At 39.3% G+C, this 18,550-nt stretch overlaps 1 protein-coding gene across 1 annotated transcript in view; it reads right to left on the minus strand.

Moving 5' to 3' along the window:
- Positions 1 to 9,848: 9,848 nt before the first annotated feature.
- Positions 9,849 to 18,550, minus strand: part of POU6F2 (POU class 6 homeobox 2) — a 457,914-nt gene continuing 449,212 nt past the window's right edge. Inside the window, exons 9-10 of the mRNA XM_039849138.1 lie at positions 13,773 to 13,941; positions 9,849 to 10,366 (exon numbers count right to left, since the gene is read on the minus strand). Coding sequence (XP_039705072.1) covers positions 9,862 to 10,366; positions 13,773 to 13,941 — 674 coding nt within the window. The 3' untranslated portion in view covers positions 9,849 to 9,861. The remainder of the gene's footprint in view (positions 10,367 to 13,772; positions 13,942 to 18,550) is intronic.

Here is an 18,550-nt window from a genome sequence, read left to right on the forward strand (position 1 = left end):
GTTCATTCAAGGCAGCGTCACTGGAGGCAGTGTCAGTGTCCTGGGTGGTGGCAGTGGTGTCTGATGGTGGTGGAAGAAGCATCTTAGATTATTTCTGCTAAAGGATAATTGTGCTTCCTGCTTCTCAGCCCTCAAAAAATGGTTCCTATACATTCTCCTAGCCTGATCACCTGGAAATATTTCAATTCTTTGAGATCCTAATTCCCTTTCAATAAATCCTCCCTTTTTAATCTAAGAAATGATTTCTGTAACTTATGGCTGAAGACATCCATTCAAGAGGTCCAGAAAGTTGGCCTTAGACTTTGAGATATTTTCATTAAATAATAATCGATATGATTATTGGTGGGCTGGGATGTGAGCCCAAACCAATGAGATAAAATTAAGCAGGAGTGCATGCAAAATTCTGCATTTGGATTAAAAACATAAATTAATTTCACAAGGTGGAGATACAACAGTAACAGTTCATGTGACGGTGTTCTATGGTTTTATCTTGACCTAAAGTTCAATGTGGGAGTCGCTTGATGTGACATCCTCATGGAAAAATGGTGTCCCTAGGAGTCTTATATTTGGTTCTGTGTATTTATTCCTTGTGAAACCAAATTAATTTTTAGGACAGCCAATCAACTCTACCCTTCCATTATAACTTTTCTAGCTCTAGTAATCTTTGCAAAATTTTAAAAATTTTTGAAAAAAAGAACTGTGTTTTAATCCCTTAAGATTATTTAACACTGTTGTGTACATCTTCCTTTGTGAAATAAAGAGACATTAACAGATTACAAATAAGGAGGAAAATTCCTTTTTTTGTATTAATTAGATGTTCATAAAATTGTACTCTATCATTTGCAAATCAATTTTGTATAAAATTTATTATTTTATCTTCCAAATACATACATACATACATATGTACATACATACATACACACACAAACTATTATTTTTCTTAGCTACTACTTATTAGCTCTACTTCTCAGATGGGGAAATGAACTCAGAAAGGTAGGTTACCTGCTCAAGGTAACACAGTCTGTGACAGAACTAGGATTTGAACTTAAGCCTTCTGACTTCAGATCTTAAACCATCCCACAATATTGTACCTTGATTGGAGATTAATGTATGTGCATTAACAATATGGAATTTATTGAACTTGGGATTTTGATGTTTGAATGCTGAATGTTGTCAAGGAAATGCATATATTTAAAATGGTACAAGTTGATGTCAAAATAGAACCTTGGATTTATCTGAAATTTTCTCCTATTTATAATAATAAGTGTATTAACTTCCAGCTTCTGGTTCAACGTGTAAAGAGCTTGGAAGTCATCACTCTCCTCTTCACACTAGAAATGGGGAGTTATTTAATTCCAATGCCTCTTCCCTTCCTGTATCTTCATCTCCCCATACTGAGAACCACTGCCCTGGGCTCTGCTAAGCTCAGGCTTGTCCTTTCTACTGGGCCCTTCCACACTCACTGCCATCTTCTCTCAAGGGCCCCACTCTCTCACTCTGATTTGTGTCTCTGCAGGAACCCTAGTCTCTCAGATGTTCTGCATATGTTTGAGTCTCAATTGTGGGCTGGGTGAAAGGTCTTCTGGTCACTATGCAAATCTAGGGATGTGCCTGAGCATCTGTTCTAGGGTCAGCAAGCATTTCATAAAGGCAAGAAGTTTCTGGAACATTCTGAAAGGGTAACTGAGGTCAGGTTCCCCAGAGATGAGGATTTGGGTATAAGTGATTTATCAAGAAAAATTTCCAGGAAAAACTGGTAAAGAAGTGGAGAAGCAGGACAGGCAGGGTTGAAATTTCAAGCAGATCCCTGGGAAAGGTGGATCCCTCACTCTGTGTGAATCTGGAATGTGCAGGATCTACAGAGGTGTCCCGCTGGCAGTCATCGTCCTGCACCTACCAATGGTAGGTTAAGGGCTGCCATGGGGGTGAGGACTGTGGGGCATACATTCCTTGGGGCTCTGTGCTCCTATAGATAAAGTTACTCCAGTAGCCTGAGGAAGTCCCCAAGAAGAGGAGTCATGGCTGTACAATTTCAAAGACAAAGGGTTTTGAAGCAGGTGGAGGGATGCATGGAAAACAAATAAAAGAATCCTAGGGTATCTGAGTGAGCCTTTTGCTGGGTTCATGCCCAGAGTCCATGAAAGACTTATAGGGAGTGAATGGTCTTCAAACCAACTTAACCTAATAGATTGGGCTGGGCAAATTTCAAATCCGGTTATCTGCTTACTTTTTGTTAGTAAAGTTTTATTGGAATATCACCATTTTCATTTGTTTACACGCTTCCCAAGGTTGCTTTTGTGCTCTCAAAGCCTAAAATATTTACTATCTCTGACCTTTTACAGAAAAAGTTTTTGAGTCCTGTAATAGATTCTCATTGTGACCACAGCTCCAAATACACTGTTGTTATCTTTTCACACTTCAGGTCTTTCTTCTGGACTGTGGAAGCTGATCAGGGTTTGGACATGAAGATAGGGAAGGAACAACAAGCCAAGAGAACACAAAATGTAAGGAGGGTCCTCTGGTTGAGAAAGTCGAGGGAGTGTGTGCACAAAAAACAGCAAATTGTCTCATGTGGCTAAACTGGTGATGCTTCTCACTCTTTTGATTTTAGAGAAAGAAGGGACAAAGTATGTTTAAAGGAGAGAAACAGAAAGCAAAGGACTAGCAGGAGCAGAAGCAGAGTCAGTTGGCTGCTCTGCCAAGGGAAGAGTGAGTGGCATTTGTGTCTCTCCCAGTGTTTTGCTTTCTGCAGGAAGTATAAATAGCCCCCTTCAGAGGATAATGCTTTCTGTGAAGGGGAATAATGGAGAAATCTTTTGTTCTTATCCTCTTCAGAGCTTTCAGATATATCCATTTTTCCTTTTTTTTTGTTTCTCCTGAGGAGCCTGATAGTTCTAGAAGCAGAAATAAAGAATATATTCATGGCAAAAGCTTCAGCCCATGTATTTTTTTAGAAAGACATGTAACTTCTCAGGAGCTGAGCCGGGAGGCTGTGGAGACTCCTTACATTCAAAGAAAAGTAGGAATTTGAACACTGATGGCACAGTGGGAGTGTGTTAGAAGGTAAGTATGAAGCTTACATTACTAGAAAGAAACAATTAAAAATATGTGATGATGGCAGAGAATGGTTTTGATGATTTAAGTTCTTTTTCCATGCCGTTATATCTTAGATTGGTTTCTTATGAGGTGCATGTGTATAATGCTTAGTGTGTGCATTATATGGTCATAGAAGGTGTTGATATGGTTGGGGAGACATATATGAGTTGTTGATATGTTTGGAAGACAAAATCATTCTTTTAAAGTAAGGTGGAGGGTCTCACCTTAAGAAAGAGTCCACAATGTCAGCCACTACAGTCCTGTCAATACCTGGGGATGCATATCTCATGACTAAACCTACTTTTCTTCACTAGTGCCTCTTGATTGGTTATCAAAGACTGCATGGAAGCAGTCTCAGGATGCTGTATTTCCTTCCATGATGAGCTGCATGATGGGTTTAGTTAGGATTATGACTAAATATTTTTGAGTTTGAGCAACTCATGCAGCTGTGGTGTTTCATAGAGATGGGATTTCAAGATACACAAGTTCCATTTTTGATTTCCTAATTTATTCTGTCTCTGCATTCAAGATAATCATTTAAAACAGCCCATAAATGTTAAAATAAAGCAATATAAGAATAAATGATTGAACTATATTATGCTTACATTGGATATATCTTTGTTTCTTTGTATTTTCTAATTTTCTACAACAAATGTAGATTACTTGTATAATAGAAGATATAAACAACAAAAAAAACTGGAAGGAAAAACAAGCAAAAAATATTTAGTTAATATCTTTTTCTTCATCTGTAGTCATAGTTGTGGCCCAAATGGTGACCGTGAGATCTGAGTGGATTTGTCTGAGTCCCAGTGATCTACTTCAATGATGCATTAGTTAAGAGGTTTAGTCAGTTTAGAAGCAAGTAAGTCTTAATGGATCTTCCTCTATGAGAACATTTATTAGTAGCATATGTAGATCTTGACAGACCTCAAATCTCTGATAAAGAGTGCAAGATTTGGAAATGAGGACAGTAATATCTATATATGATAGGAATCTAGGAAGTGCTATTTGCTTGGACTCTTTTCAAAGGGCGGAACAATGACCAAGGAGCCCAGACCTGTGCGTGCGTGTGTGTGTGTGTGTGTGTGTGTGTGTGTGTGTGTGTGTGTAGCTGGTTTCATCTACTTCATGGCAGACTGCTTTTGAACTCTTTCCAACCATAGATTTTTGATTAAACTCATCAACTATTGTCCTGCTACACTTGCCACTGAATAGATTATATGTATATGGTTGGTTTAGTGGAAAATTATTATTGGAACGGCTTTTAAAATCATTTAAAACAGATACTGGTGATTGACTTGTCAGCCTAGGCTACTTCTACCCATTCATTTACTCTTTTGAAGTCAGCCTCAGAACTGTTTTTCATCATTTTAATTCTGAAATTGATATTATTTGTGAAATATTATAAGAAACATGAGATGATTTTAATTTCTAGAGAAAAAAGTATTAGTTTTTACACAATGAATATGACTTTCTTGAAGGCAAAGATCATTTTATTTATTTCTGAGTCCCCAGCACATAAAAGTTTCTGGCACATATGAATTACTTAGCATATATTTGTGGAATATGAAATTATTGAATTTAAATGATGATTATCTTTTTAAAGAAGACATTTTAGAGTTTTTAATACCTAACATATTTCATAATAATAGATATTATCATAGGCAGGACCTTAACTCAGAATATTTTTAGGGTATCTTAGTGGAAAGAAAGCTAAAGAATGACTTTATTTTGTCTTTTTCCACCCATGAAGGCAGAAGCATCAGCATTTTTTTGCTCCTCTTAAAATTAGTTGGGGAGCTTCCTGGTGACTTTCTTTGCCCATTTGTAATGTATGGGCATTCAGATTTTTGGTTCTGTTGCTTGCTCCAAAGCACTTCTTATCAATCATAACGTAAAATTGATATCTCGATCTCCATATAGCATAAGAAATGTTTGCTAAACATCACTAGAAGTATGGAGATTGTGATTCTAATTAAAAAAAAGAAAAGATTTTACTGGTATTTTTAGCAAGATGTTCTTATCTTCCTTTTGACAGTAAATTATATAGCAACAGTAACTCAACCCTTCTACCCAAATTAAACTTCAGGGAGGAGCATGTTTTAAATTCTAAATTCTAAATTTTCCAGAAGATGCAATGATAGGTATAACTTAAGAGTAGCAAAACCTCTTTCCCAGCAGAATTCTCTAAAACACCTGGCACATAGCTAGGTGTTAGTAGCAGACTGCAGTGGCTCTGAGTTTTGTCTACCTACTCTGGTTTCTCACTGTCTGTCTTCTGGGTTTCTTGGAGACATCTTCCTTCATCCCTGTGGTCCTGGGGAGTTGTTATCGTATAGGCTCCATATCCCTTACCACAGACAGGGGTGGGTCTGTGACCCCGTGTGGCTGATTCAAGTACATCATCCCCCAACATGATACTTAGTTTAGAGACAAGTATATGACTCAACGTCTGGGGTCTCCGTCTGAGAAGGAAGCCAAACAAGATAGGCTGACGACATCCTTGGAACCACTATATCCAGCTGTGCCTGAGGTCCACAACCAGACTTCCCAGTCAAGTCAAACAGTATAGTCTCTTTCTGTTTAATCAAGTTTGAGTTGGATTTCTGTTACTTGCATTCGAAGAGTCCTAATTCATATAATGTTTTATTTAAAATAATCATATTAACCAGTTGTTCTTGAACCTCTTCCTTTTCTTAACATATGCAGTTGTAACATATATTTATTTACATGCTCACAATTTAAATGACATATCTGAGTTCAAGACACATTTAGCCTAGAAGCTCATGTCAAACAATTCTTTATTTTTTATGGTACAAATTAAAAGTGACAGATCTGAAGCTGTTCAGAAAAACACAAAGTGCAGCTTTACTGACCATACAGATATTGCTCTAGATTAAGTACAGTTTTGTCAGTTTTTTTTTTAAACGTTAAGCAACCTGTGCAGATAAATCAGCTTTGGTTTCAATGTCAGAGCAAATAAGGAGCTTTTAAATATCCATTTTGGCTTCTTGGTCACAAGTCCATCATGTCAACTTCTCATCATGATGACTTTTCAAAACAACTCAGTCTGTTTTCCTGCCCTTGTTCCTACTTCCTGCTTCAGGCATGGAGAAGCAGCTCCTTTTTTAGTGTCTCATCAGTGACCCTGGTGACCAGTCTAGATCACAGCACGTAGGACAAAAAAAAAAAATCACTTTCTTAACAACAAATAAACAAATGTGCCTCACATAATTTCAAGTTGAAGACAAGCAAATCACATGACAAAAAGCTCATTACAAAATGTTATCCAAACAGATTTTACAGTCAAACACTGAAATGAAAATCAATTTCCTTTTTCTCCATTTTTTTTTTAAGCTCGGTCATTAACTGGGTACAAGTAGAGTGCTGAGGTAAAACATTGATGAACAGTTTGTATTTCTTTTTTTTTCTTCTTAAAATAGGAACAGTTTAGTATTGCGAGATTGTCAGCAACATTTAGCCATATCTATACAATGTGCATATACCTACAAATATTGAGCTTTGGTCCAGCATAGAGAAGATGAGCAAAGGCATTTTACAATTTCTTTTTGGTTATAGCTTGAGTTCTTTGATACGCCTCTACTTGTTTTTTTATTTTTTCCTAGCTCCTTTTACTTTTTTGTTCTCTCTTTTGTGTGCACGTGTGTGTATGTGTGTGTGCGTGCATGTGCACACGCTTGTGTGTGTATTCATGTGATTACAACATAAAGAAATCAAAACCTTACAATGCAATTAAAACTCTCAACTATTCAAAAAATTTTTTGGTTGAAAAAGAAAAAAAGCCCACAAACAAGTGTAAAATATAACATCAGTTGTTTCTCTTTTTTCACCAATGAAGAAAATGAAGATGACAATAATTTAAAAATATGTAAGAAAAATATTGAAGCTTGAAATACAATCACATATGCTCGAAGTGGCTTTTATTTTTTATTAGTGGCAACCTTAACCTTTAGTTCATGAAAACATAAAAGACATTTAAATGCTATTGACATATGAGGTTGTTCATTAGTGGAAATACGAAATGTCCTAATAAAATTAAGAAATAGGTGTGGTCCTGAAAACTTGTGAGTTACACAGTATAATTTATATTCCTAAGAATCTGTTCAGGCACCTCTTTATGCCTTGTAGCAAAAATTTATCTGTAAAAAATTAATATAAGAAGCATTACAATACCTTATAAATAATTTATAAAATAATACAAAATTATAAAACTGTAAAAAAAATCACTGGACATGAATGGTTTTATGACTGTGGGATAAATATATTTCTTTTTCATTCCTTTCTGGAAGGCTACTTTTATTTTATATCTTCACTGTCCTAGTTATACCCTCCCAATTATAGATCTCCAAACTGAGCAGACCTTATGTAACAGCTGCTGGCATATGTTTAAACATTTAGTATCCATCATATGTTATCTTGTTAAAGTCTCTTCTTTGGGAGCTTTTCTTGATAGAATTTAGAGCAGATCCTAGGAGAATACAAAATTTGTTTAATCAATACATTTTTGAATTTCTGGGTTGTTGGCATTTGTGCAGTTTTCGAGGTGGCGAAATGGGTACCACAATGTCATTGGCATTGAAAATTAAGTTAGCTTTGGTCCAATTAGCATCAGATAGGCAAAATAGAAATACCTTTACAAGCAACTGGTTCTACTTCCAGGATTTTTCTTTTAGAGTTTCCTTGCTGGTGATGTCCTGATTGCTGCATGAATCATCTGGGTGGAGGGGGACAATTATACCACTGCATTTACACAACCAGCAAATAAGCCACAAGAAGAAAAGACTCAAACACTTATTGGGAAGGGAGGATGGCATTTCTAGTCAGTTGGGCAACTTGAGATTGGGTTTCTCCTTTTTCTTTCATAATTTACTTCTAGCTAGTATACGAGCATGCTCATAATTAATTATTCAGGAATATTTACATTTCAACAGCAGGCAAATTGATGGTTTTCTTTTGCCTGCTCCTTTAACTGAACACCTTTTTGCTTTACCTGTGGAAAACATCAATCATGGGTTACAAGTCCTCACCTGCACAGCCATCCTTCCATCTCAGCTTTTCCTTCTGGCTTATTTGGTTATTTTGTCCCACAGCTCTTTTGAGTAACTTTTTTTGAAAACTGAAATAATCCCTTAGTTCTAATAGTGAAGGCTATGCTGATATATTAGATAAGCCACGTCTATATTTTTCCTTTGAGTGGAGGCTCTTCATTGTTAAAACTTCTTTCCCCCTTAAGAACCCAGAGCCCAATTCCAGTTGTTTAAATCTGTCTGCCAAGTTTCTGCTCCGTTTATATATTCCAAGAACAATTGCTCCCCTCTGAAAAAAGTCTACCAGTGCTTGGAATGAAAGTAGTAGCAGAAAAGATGGGATTTACAGGATACACGAGAGCCTTTGAAGAACCAGTCACACACTCTCTCTCTCTCTTGGCCTGTTTTCTTTTTGTGTGTATATGGGTGTGTGCATGTTATGTGTGTATTTTGACTGAAATCTTGAGACATTTCTTTGGCTATTAGTCTTCTAAGAGAAATTGCTTTGCACAGAAGCATAACATAGATGTAAGTATTGAACCAAATGTGCAGCTTATGTTTATATTACAAAATTAGTTTTGGTCAGCTCTCCATGTACATGGCTAACAGACTGAGAAAAATCTCAAGCTCTGGTGTGAACAGTGAGCACAATTACAGTTTATGCCAGTGTTGACAGTTCATTGAACAAAGCCCTAGTTATTTTGGAGTCTCTCCTGCATTTCACTGGAATCTGAGTGGAAAAGACACCATTCCCACTCTGTGGCCTTCCAGCAGACTCTGGAGGCTACGCATGAGGGAGACGGAAAAATGGAAATGAGAAATGCAAGCTCCGTTTTCTTTTCTCAAACCCACAAGTCATAATGAGAAGAAAGCAATGAATGCTTTGGCACACGATCTAGGATGCCCCCTCCCCCCCGCAAAACAACAACAACAACAACAATAACAACAAAAAACACAACAACCCACAAAGGAAAAGAAAAAAGAACCACGTTCACCTAAAATAAAAGCAAATAGCCTCATGGAATGGCTTCAACAATGGAACCCACCTCACAGGTGGTGACAGTAGATGGGAAAGATGGGAGAAATCAATCTTCCTGGTTTTCCATTAAGTACAAATGTAAAAATCTATAACAGAACTTTACACGCAGAGATGAGCAGACTGACGATCCTGTTTGCAATACCATGGTTTTGACTTTGGTTAATAGGTTTCATAGTGAATCAGTACTTAGAACCTGAAAGAATTCAATCCTTCCTCCAGGTGGCAGGCTTGTATTCGCTTTGAACAGATAAAAGTTTTTGTTTGTTGTTTTTGGTTTAGTTTTGTTTTTCTTTTTCTTTCAAATGTGTTCACATTTTCATAATACACAGAAAAAAGTATGTAGTTATTTGGTTCATTTTAAGTCCATTAAAAACTGGCTTTGGGAAGACAGGTGGGGGAGAGACATCCTACCACACACACCTGCGATGTGGTGTATTTCTTGTTTAAGTATTTTCAAAAAAATTTTTTTTTTCTTTTTGGAAAATCAATGGACATGTATAAACCATTTCGTCCTCTTGGTAATTTTCTTAGTCTTTTACTTATAAGGAGGATGGCTGGGGCTATTATTTAATATTATTTTAAATTAATTAATTAATTATTATTATTATTTATGGTGATATCTCAAGGGTATAGTCTAATTTCTGTGGAGTTTGCTTCTGATTCTGTGTGGGTGTCCCTTTAGGAGTTTTCTTCCAGAGAGTCTGTTAAGGGCTCCAGAGGGACGGCTGAGGATGGCTCGTGCTGTTTTAAGCGTTTAATTGTGTTCTTCAGGGCTTGCCTCTTATTGCAGAACCAAACTCTAACTACTTCCCGATCATAGTTCAGCTTTTCGGCAATTTCGGTCATTTCCTGCCCCGAGGGGTGTGTGTTCTTCTCAAAGTGGGCATTGAGGATCTCAAGGGCCTGGGGCGTGAAGGAGGTGCGCCGCTTGCGCTTTTTGGACGGCTCACTCCCGATAAACTCGGTCAGGTTCTGCATGCCTGCTCGATGGCGGGCCTCAGCCTCAGCCATCCACCGCTCAAGCACCGGCTTGATCTTCTGGGCACTTTTAGGGGTGATGTCCAGCTTTTCAAACCTGGCAGGATACAAAAGGCCAGGGTTCAGTTTGGCTGTCAGACTGCTAGCTATAGTGTTCTCTTGGGCTTCCTGTGGTAGGAAAAAGTGGCTTCTCAGGATGGTGTGTCTGGGGGGAAAATTGAGAAAGAACAGTCTTACACTGAGTCCTCTGCCAGGGTGGGCCTCCTGCCTGCCTGCCTGACTGACTGGCAGAGCAAATTCACTCCAGATTAGCAGCCAGCTGCAAGGTAGCCATCCCCGCTCAAGCCAGCCCTGCCCACATGCTTCATGCCAGTGCATGCAGCCCACACACCCACACACAGATGAAGGTGAGCAAGGTGGAGACAGCACAACACACGAACCATCACGACGGAAATAAAACTCGCAGATCTTTTTCCTGTAAACTCTTAAGATCTAAGCTTTTGTTTTAATCATACCAGCACCATTTCCCCATCTTCAAAATCCTTAAGGCAAAAATTAACACCCGAAATGATATCAAAGACAACAGCTGTTACATTCTTTCATTTAAAATGATTCTTTTTATGTTTTACTTTTGGTTTTCCTTAAATTCCCCCCATTGACTTTATTGTAGAAATATTACATTATTATAATAGTGATGGCAAGTAGGACAAGTTTCTGTGTAACTCTCTTTTCATCTTTGTGTCTCATTTTAATCTCTCTCTCTCTCTCCTTTCTCTCTCTCTCTCTCTTTCAACCTCCACCCTCTGCTAACAAACAATTTTCACCATGTGTAAGTTAACAACATGTTCCTTTTTCAAATACAACATGGCTCCTTGCTACTTTACTGGTAGATTCAAACAGCTGGACACATTGTAATCACTATGAATACTCCTCCTTGCATGTGCTAAGGCCACCTCGTGTTTTCCAAACCCGATCCAATGTAATGGTGTCCTTTTGCACTAGGGCATCAAGCTGTGTTTAATGTGTGATATCTACAAACTGTACTTGAATGATATTATTTTCTGTAGATGAGTACTTCTGTATATCAATTGCCATTAGCAATTCTTTGCTACATCTACTTTAAAAAATATGAAGCATCTTGACAAAATTATATATAGAGTGTTTTAAGAGGTCATCCTGGTATCAAATTCATGCTTATTCTCAATGAAATACAGAAACATACCAATACGTTGTATTTGTTTGTTTATTCTAAATCCAAATTCACAAACTTCCAGTATGACAACTTTGGATAAATAGAATTCTCTCTCTTTTAAAGTTCAGTGCTGTTGACGAACAACTAACTGTCTGACTGCAGAGTGCATCTTATTACAATAGTCTGTTTTCATACAGCTAAAATAAACCTGCTTTAGTCAGTCAGAGAATGTTTTAAAAGGATGTTTGCAAAAAGGGATAAGCTTCCTTTATGTGCCATAATCTTATATTTGGAGCTGCGTTTTCGATATCTTATGTTGTGATAAGCAGTGCAAATAGTATCAAATTTTAATGTGATTCCCATAGCATCCCCTTCCACGCATAGTTCAACCAGTTGTTTATTTTCAAAAAATCCAACTTCCAGTACTGGTCAAAGAGGGAAGGAGTACATTTTGCTTTCAATACAAAATGAACAAATAATTTAATGTCATTTAAGGAGCTTGTCACTTGTGGCAAGCTTCCCTGAGGCTCTCATTGTCTTGTTAATTGCTGTATTTCACATTTTACCATCATTCACTATAAAAGCCCCAAAGCTTAACCATTTGCTATCATGACAAAAGGATTTACAGAGCCATGGCTGAGGACAAAGCTTATGATAGGGATGTGTACTGATGCTGTTTTTTCTTCTGTCTCTAATAAGAAGGGAATCATCAAAGCAATACCTGGGAATCTCTGCAGCTAAGAAGGGAGAAGTGACACCTGGGTGTGCAGGCTCAAATGCAGATTCCTTCCCACCCCTTAACTTAACTTGAATTGTTGCATGCCAGATCTTGGTTTCTTTCAAGACTTTCATGTTTTTCTTGGTAGTTAGCTCTTAAAACTACATCACAGAAACCTTAGAAGCCATGACACATAGCGAATTCTCAAGGTCTCTTCTCATTTCAGTCATAGTTTTTTTTGGCTTCCCATGGGGAAGACTTTAGAAATCAACACGTTTGTTTGGGAATGCCCAAGAAATGCCACTTGTGTTAGTGAAAACATTAGATAGCACTTAAACCAATAAAAGGAAATAAGATTTTAGGACTGAAAATGAGCCAAAGAGGACTTTAGTAACATAGCAAATTGGCAGCAACCTAAAAACTTGTGGCTGCTTTTACTGCAAGGCTGTCAAGATGAAACAAAATTAATGTTTCCCAACAGGGAGCAACAGTATTCATATCATTCATTGATGCTGTTTGTTAGTGTTGATGCTTCTGTACATGTTGTTTGGAATAACATATATAAGCCTTGAAACAAATTTCCCAGCAGTAGTATCCTTGTATAGACTGAATAAAGGTTATTTTCTACAGGGAGGTATCTTATAAGAAAAAACAGTAGGGGAGGCCATAGAAGTGAGAATCCTATGGCGCTTTTTGTATTTAACAACAATCAATGGGTTTTATGGAAAATCATTGAGCAAAATGTGAGCTGCAAGCTACTACCCCATACTGATGTTATTTATAACCTTAGTCTTAAACTGCAGGAAAAGTACACTTCCGTCCTTTGGGGAATACATTAAAAGTATAAAGAGCAGATAAAAAGACAGCATTTCATGGATCACCAAGAACAAAATCCACTTAAATGAGTTTGGAGTTGGTTTCTTGGCTTTTCCTGATGGAGGAGGACTCATAAGGCATTGCCCAAGAGGAAAAAGCTCTTACCGAAGTGCCTTTGCTACCTCATGCATAAACATGGGATTAGTGCAACACACACATGCACGCGCGAGATCTCCTTCTGGCGACTTGACCCAGATCAACTCGAACACAACCAAGGCTAGATTCTGTCATTTATTTATTTATTTTTTGGGGGGTGGGCAAGATTAGGCCAAATTCCCACTACCCTTTTCTGAACTATGTAAAGCAGACGGTTCTTTTTAAAAATGCGTTTTTAAAGGTGTGTTTGAGAAGGCAAGTTAAAAAATTCCTTCGAGGTCACAAGATGGTTGATTTTTTTAAAGGTGTGTTTTCTTGGAAAATCCTGATAGCCGCCATGAACAGAAATGGTGAAACTGTTAACACCAATTGCGACTGGCAGATTTACGTTTGCTTAAATCATCTATTTGTGGACGGGTAACAGTGGCTCTCAGTTGCATAGGAAGGTGAGTCCAGGAAAAAAGCCTCTGGCCTGGGAGAATATATTTCCAATGAGACAGCCTTGGAAGTTCTTTGTGAGTTGACAGGAGTTATCAAGCCAGGACCCGCAAATCTGCTTTAGTACCTTTAATTCCATCAATATCACCAATTCCAACATATAGCCACCCCAAACTTTGTTCCTGCATTTTACCCCTCCAGCTTTGCCCACCCAAAGAAGAAAAGCTGAGCTGTAAGGACAAACGAGGCCCAACCGGCTAGGAGAGATGACAGCATGCGGGCGCGGGTTACCTGCAGATGGCTGACTGGCTGTACGCAGGGCCCTCTGTAGCACTGAGAGCCTGTCCCACCTGAGTCTGGGTCAGGCCAAGAGACAGGCGCCGGATTTTAAAAGCTTTGGCAAATTCTCGGATCTCCTCCAGATTAACCCCATCCACCTCACCCGCGGCCGTTTGAGGATCTGTGGAGATGTTTTTAAAAATAGGATCAATACGTCAACACACATCGAGTAATATCTGTTTATTATGGTTTACAGGAAAGTGGCTCTCTTCAGTAGCAGAGCAGCAGGGAAACCAACATTGCAGAATGTTCTCTGTCTCCCACGTGAAGCACCCAAGCCCCCATCCTCAACTCATTGCACCTCCACAAAACATTCTTCAAGATATTTCTATCCCAGATAAAACCACAGGCTACTCATACTGCCCCTTCCACAATACAAGAGTGTGTTCCTTAGGGCTTAACTAATAGTTCAGGAAGGCACCTGCTGTGGGGGAGGCAACTCCATTTTGCCTATAAATATGTTCAAATATTGTGCAAAAATATACAAATGGAAAGGTTTCAGTTTGAAATGCCTTAATTGGAATCTTTAGTGCTAAAAATTGCCCTCGAAGTAAATAGTGGTTTGTGTTTTTCCTTCATCCGATCACTAATACAGCCAGACTAAGAGATGATAATGTTCTAATTTCTTATGTTCACATTAACCCTTCAGAAGAGTGTGCTTGTGAAGCTTTGAGACTATTTCCCCACCTCCTCACAACAATTTACTGACACAGATGCCTTTGTTCTCGGAAAGGGCACATAATAATAAAGGCCTACGGCAGGAAGGTTCCTTTGGTGCCAGATAACTCGGTAAATTTAGGACTTATCAAGGGAAATGATACAACAGCTGGAGAGTAAATCCCCTCCCAACTGATCTCTGGATAAATGAAAGTGTACACCAAGCTGGAGCCAGCATGGGTTGGAGATGGTGGAAGATTTCAAAGTGCTGCTCATTCCTGCCTGGAGTGAAGCCATTCTCCCTGTCAACTGACTCTATTGTTCTTCACCTCATTCTACAGACTTAAATGAAAAGTTTTTCTCTTCCTGTTTCTGCACAATAACCCATCAATTTCAGTAAATTCGAGTACTTGTCTAAGGACTGTAGTGGACTATATTATTGTTCTGGGCTCAGGGCTATAGGTACTCTTGTTATCAAGAAAAAAAATATTTGTATCTCAAGGGTCAATTTCTCAAGGACTTTAAAATGTTCAAATTTGTGGGTGGCTTGGAGCTTCGTGTATAGATTCTCTCATTACAGGGCAAATGGACTCTTAATAGAAACAGTAATATTGATGTACGCTGTACCTTGATCTTCACATTGAAAAAAAGTCCTGTAGGATTTTTATGTCATTAGTCATAATTTCATTATGGAAAGATTGAAAAGTGATATAACCACTGTAATCAGTCTGCATTTCTTAAGTGACTCCTGGGGGCCCTAATGAGTGGAGTGAGGAGGCAAGGGCAACAGAAGAGGCAGTTCTAGCCTCCATGGTGTTTACAGTCTATAGAGGGTTGAGGCCCAACACTGTGAATGAGAAAAATTAGAGAAAAATACCAGGCAGAGTATAATCAAGAACCGATGATGTGACACCCATACTGGAATTTACAGAGAAAAGAGAAGTGACAGGAGGGAGGATTCATCTGGATCTTACCCAATGGGCAGCTTTCAGAGAATGGAGGGGCTGTGTTTTGGTCAGTGGGAACAGCCTGCAGACAGGCACAGATGCAAGGAGGAGCAAAGCCTGCAAGGGTTTTGGTAGGGTGGAGTGGTGAATATTTCAGTGTAGGACATTGAGAATCTATGTGCGTGGGCAGGGGTAGAGGATTGCTATAAAACTGGTTTAGCTGTTAAGATTAATTAAAATTCTTCTTTTTCTCCCCAAATTCCCCCCTCCCACACCCTGAAAGGCAGCAACACTTGGTCAGTGAAAGACTTGCTTGGATTGTCCCTGATGGAGGCTACCCTCTGGATCTTAAAGCCCACCAGTGTAGCAGTCTGGAGCAGCTCGAAGAGTTTGCTAGGGATTCTGGGAGGTCGCATCCACACACAAGCAGCTTTGAGCCCCTTTTCTCATTTCTTCCTTTAAAAATTCCTAGAGCAGAAGTTGCAAATGAGCAGCTTGCAAATAAAACTCAGCTTTCCTAATGTTTACATGGTTTTTGAATTACTTGCCAACATTTAAACATTGAGAGATTTCTAAAGAAAAATCTAGATTTTCACGTTCTTTTGAAATGTTAGAAGGTTTGGCTGCACTAGGGCCATATTTGCACTTGGGAACATCGGCTGAAACAGACTCTGGCTGCCTCTTCGGCTGCTCATCATCTTCACCTTCAGCCCTCCTCAAAACTCCTGCTGCTTTGCTGAGCCCATTTTGTGACCCTGCATTTGGAGAATGCAGGGGGTGAAACTGATTCTGGGTGGGGGTGGGGAAGCTGGAAAAGTCCTAGATAGTACAATGGTTGCTGCCCCCAAAGGGCCACGGTACATAAACAGAACAAGGTGTGCAGCGTATTTGTGATATTAACAGGGGAAGGAGGACAATTATGATGAAAAAAGTGTAAAAGGCTCCTCGTGGGGTGGGAGTAGGAGTGGGAGTGGGGGGGGTGGCGATAGTAAAATAACGGCTGAGACATTCGGTACAAAATGGCACAGTGAAAGAGGAGCCTGGCCCCCATCCAAGAGAGAGGGAAGAGGGGCTTGGCAGCCTTGCAAGCGTGGGCAGTGGAGATTCAAAACTGATGGTAAAAAAATGAAAGCCAGAGACTTTCCTTGTAACAATATGGCTTTTAGGATGGTGGCTTTCTTAATATGGCCGGTGTAAGAGTCACCTGGAGTCCAGGGATGTGCATTTTTAACAAGTACCACAGGCAATTCTAATGCAGGAGAACCACTGGCCCCACAGACACAGGCCTTCTCTGTGGCTCTTCATGACCAAGTTTGGGCATGCCACCCTCTGCAGGCCACTGTCTTCTTTGAAAACTTTACCACCAGGTTCCACTACACAGAAAACTTGCTCTACCCCCTGTATAAGACCAGTGAACCAGAAGGGACTGTGAGGAGGGCCTCCTGGGCAGGTGTCCAGTCCTTGCCCTTCCCACCCCCAGCCGTGCCATATACCACTGCAAGTGGCAAACGTCTGGGTGCCGCTGGGCTTCGGCGGCCAGTGTAATTTGGAGTTAGGAGCAGAATTTTTCTCTGACAAAGCTAAGTAGCCCCTGTAGAAATATTAGTCCCATCTCTAGATCAATAGGAATCAATTGAGTTAACCAGCATGTGAGGGGTGGGTCTTTAATCTGGAAGGATTTCCCTCATCTACTCCAGTCTCAGGGCCTGTGCTGCCACCAGACTTATCAGTGCAGTACTGGGTAGGTTTATGACTTGGGCTAAATTTTCTGTAAATCCAGTCTATCTTATTTCTTCCTCTTTCCTTGCTGCCTTTAATGTTTGTCTCCTTACTAGTTCCTTAAGTACAGGAACTAAATTTGTGTGTGTGTGTGATTGTGAGATTGCTTTTTGCCAGATCTTTGACAATAACCAGAGTTGAAAAGAAAGTTGTGGACTCTTATCCCCATGCATTGAACAGTGTTGTTATCGAACTTCATTCTGAAGCTCAGAGATGTGAGTGCCTCCCCTGCGGAGCCCAGTGGCTTCCATGAGCCCCACACAGACATTTGTTATACTTGGAGGCTGAATTCCTTCTTCTTCCTTTCACATATTTCTCACTCTTTTTCTTGGTTCTACTTATAGAGCTGAAAAGATAGAGTTTCTTGTGAAATTTAAACAGGGTGATGGTCTATTGGACAAAGATCCAAGGAAAGGAATCAGTATCTCTTTTTGCGCAATTTGTTGATTGCTGGAGATGAGCTGCCCGACTTTCTTTATATCGGTGTTCTTCTCAATCAAATCAGATGGCAAAATGTATTATTATGGTGTTGCTTCATGGGCCCAAAGACCACAAAATTCTCTCCAACCAAAGAAGAGGCTTATCCATGGAAAAAATATTAGTTTTACCCTGATTATTGCATGTGTGATTTGTCTTCACACATTGAAATAATTCATTAGATGGTGTCTGTAAGATGTTTTGAATTAATAAAAAAGATGGTGATATATATATATGTATATACATATATATATATGTATATAAACACACACACACACACACACACACACACATATATATATACACATACATATATATATATATTTTGATCCTGAAGTTTCTATCTTAAACTCTTGTGTTTTTTAGCACTTTTGGAACAGTTCTCCTTCTTTAAGGAATATATGCTTTTCTAGTGGTGGAGAGGAGACAAGAGCTGAGTGTGGTAGGTGGAAGTTTCCCTGGAATGTCACCTCAGCTCTCAATCTAGTTCAGAGGTTGACATTCCACCCTGGGATAGGTCAACAAGACTTTCCATCATCCATTCTCCTGGTTCCGGGAAGGTTGGGTTAATTTTAAGGAAGAATCTGAGGCCACCTTGGTAGGGATAACAGAGGGAACCTTCAGATCCTGCATAAGATGGACTTAACACATTTAACCTGCTCTAGGGCAACCCAGTCTGGGGTTTTTATGCACTAAGGAGGAAGTGGCACTTTCTGCAGAAGTTTTCTCCAGATTAAGTCAGGCCAATATATTAACTACAGGGTCAGAAAGCAATCACAATGACTGCTAGCGTCCACCCTGAATCTGACCCTTGCTAGAGGAACCAGAAGATCAACCTGTCTGGGAACTAACTGGCCTGGAGATTTAGAA

This window comes from Pteropus medius, unplaced genomic scaffold (assembly GCF_902729225.1).
Source record: "Pteropus medius unplaced genomic scaffold, Ma_sr-lr_union100, whole genome shotgun sequence".
NCBI lineage: Eukaryota > Metazoa > Chordata > Mammalia > Chiroptera > Pteropodidae > Pteropus > Pteropus medius.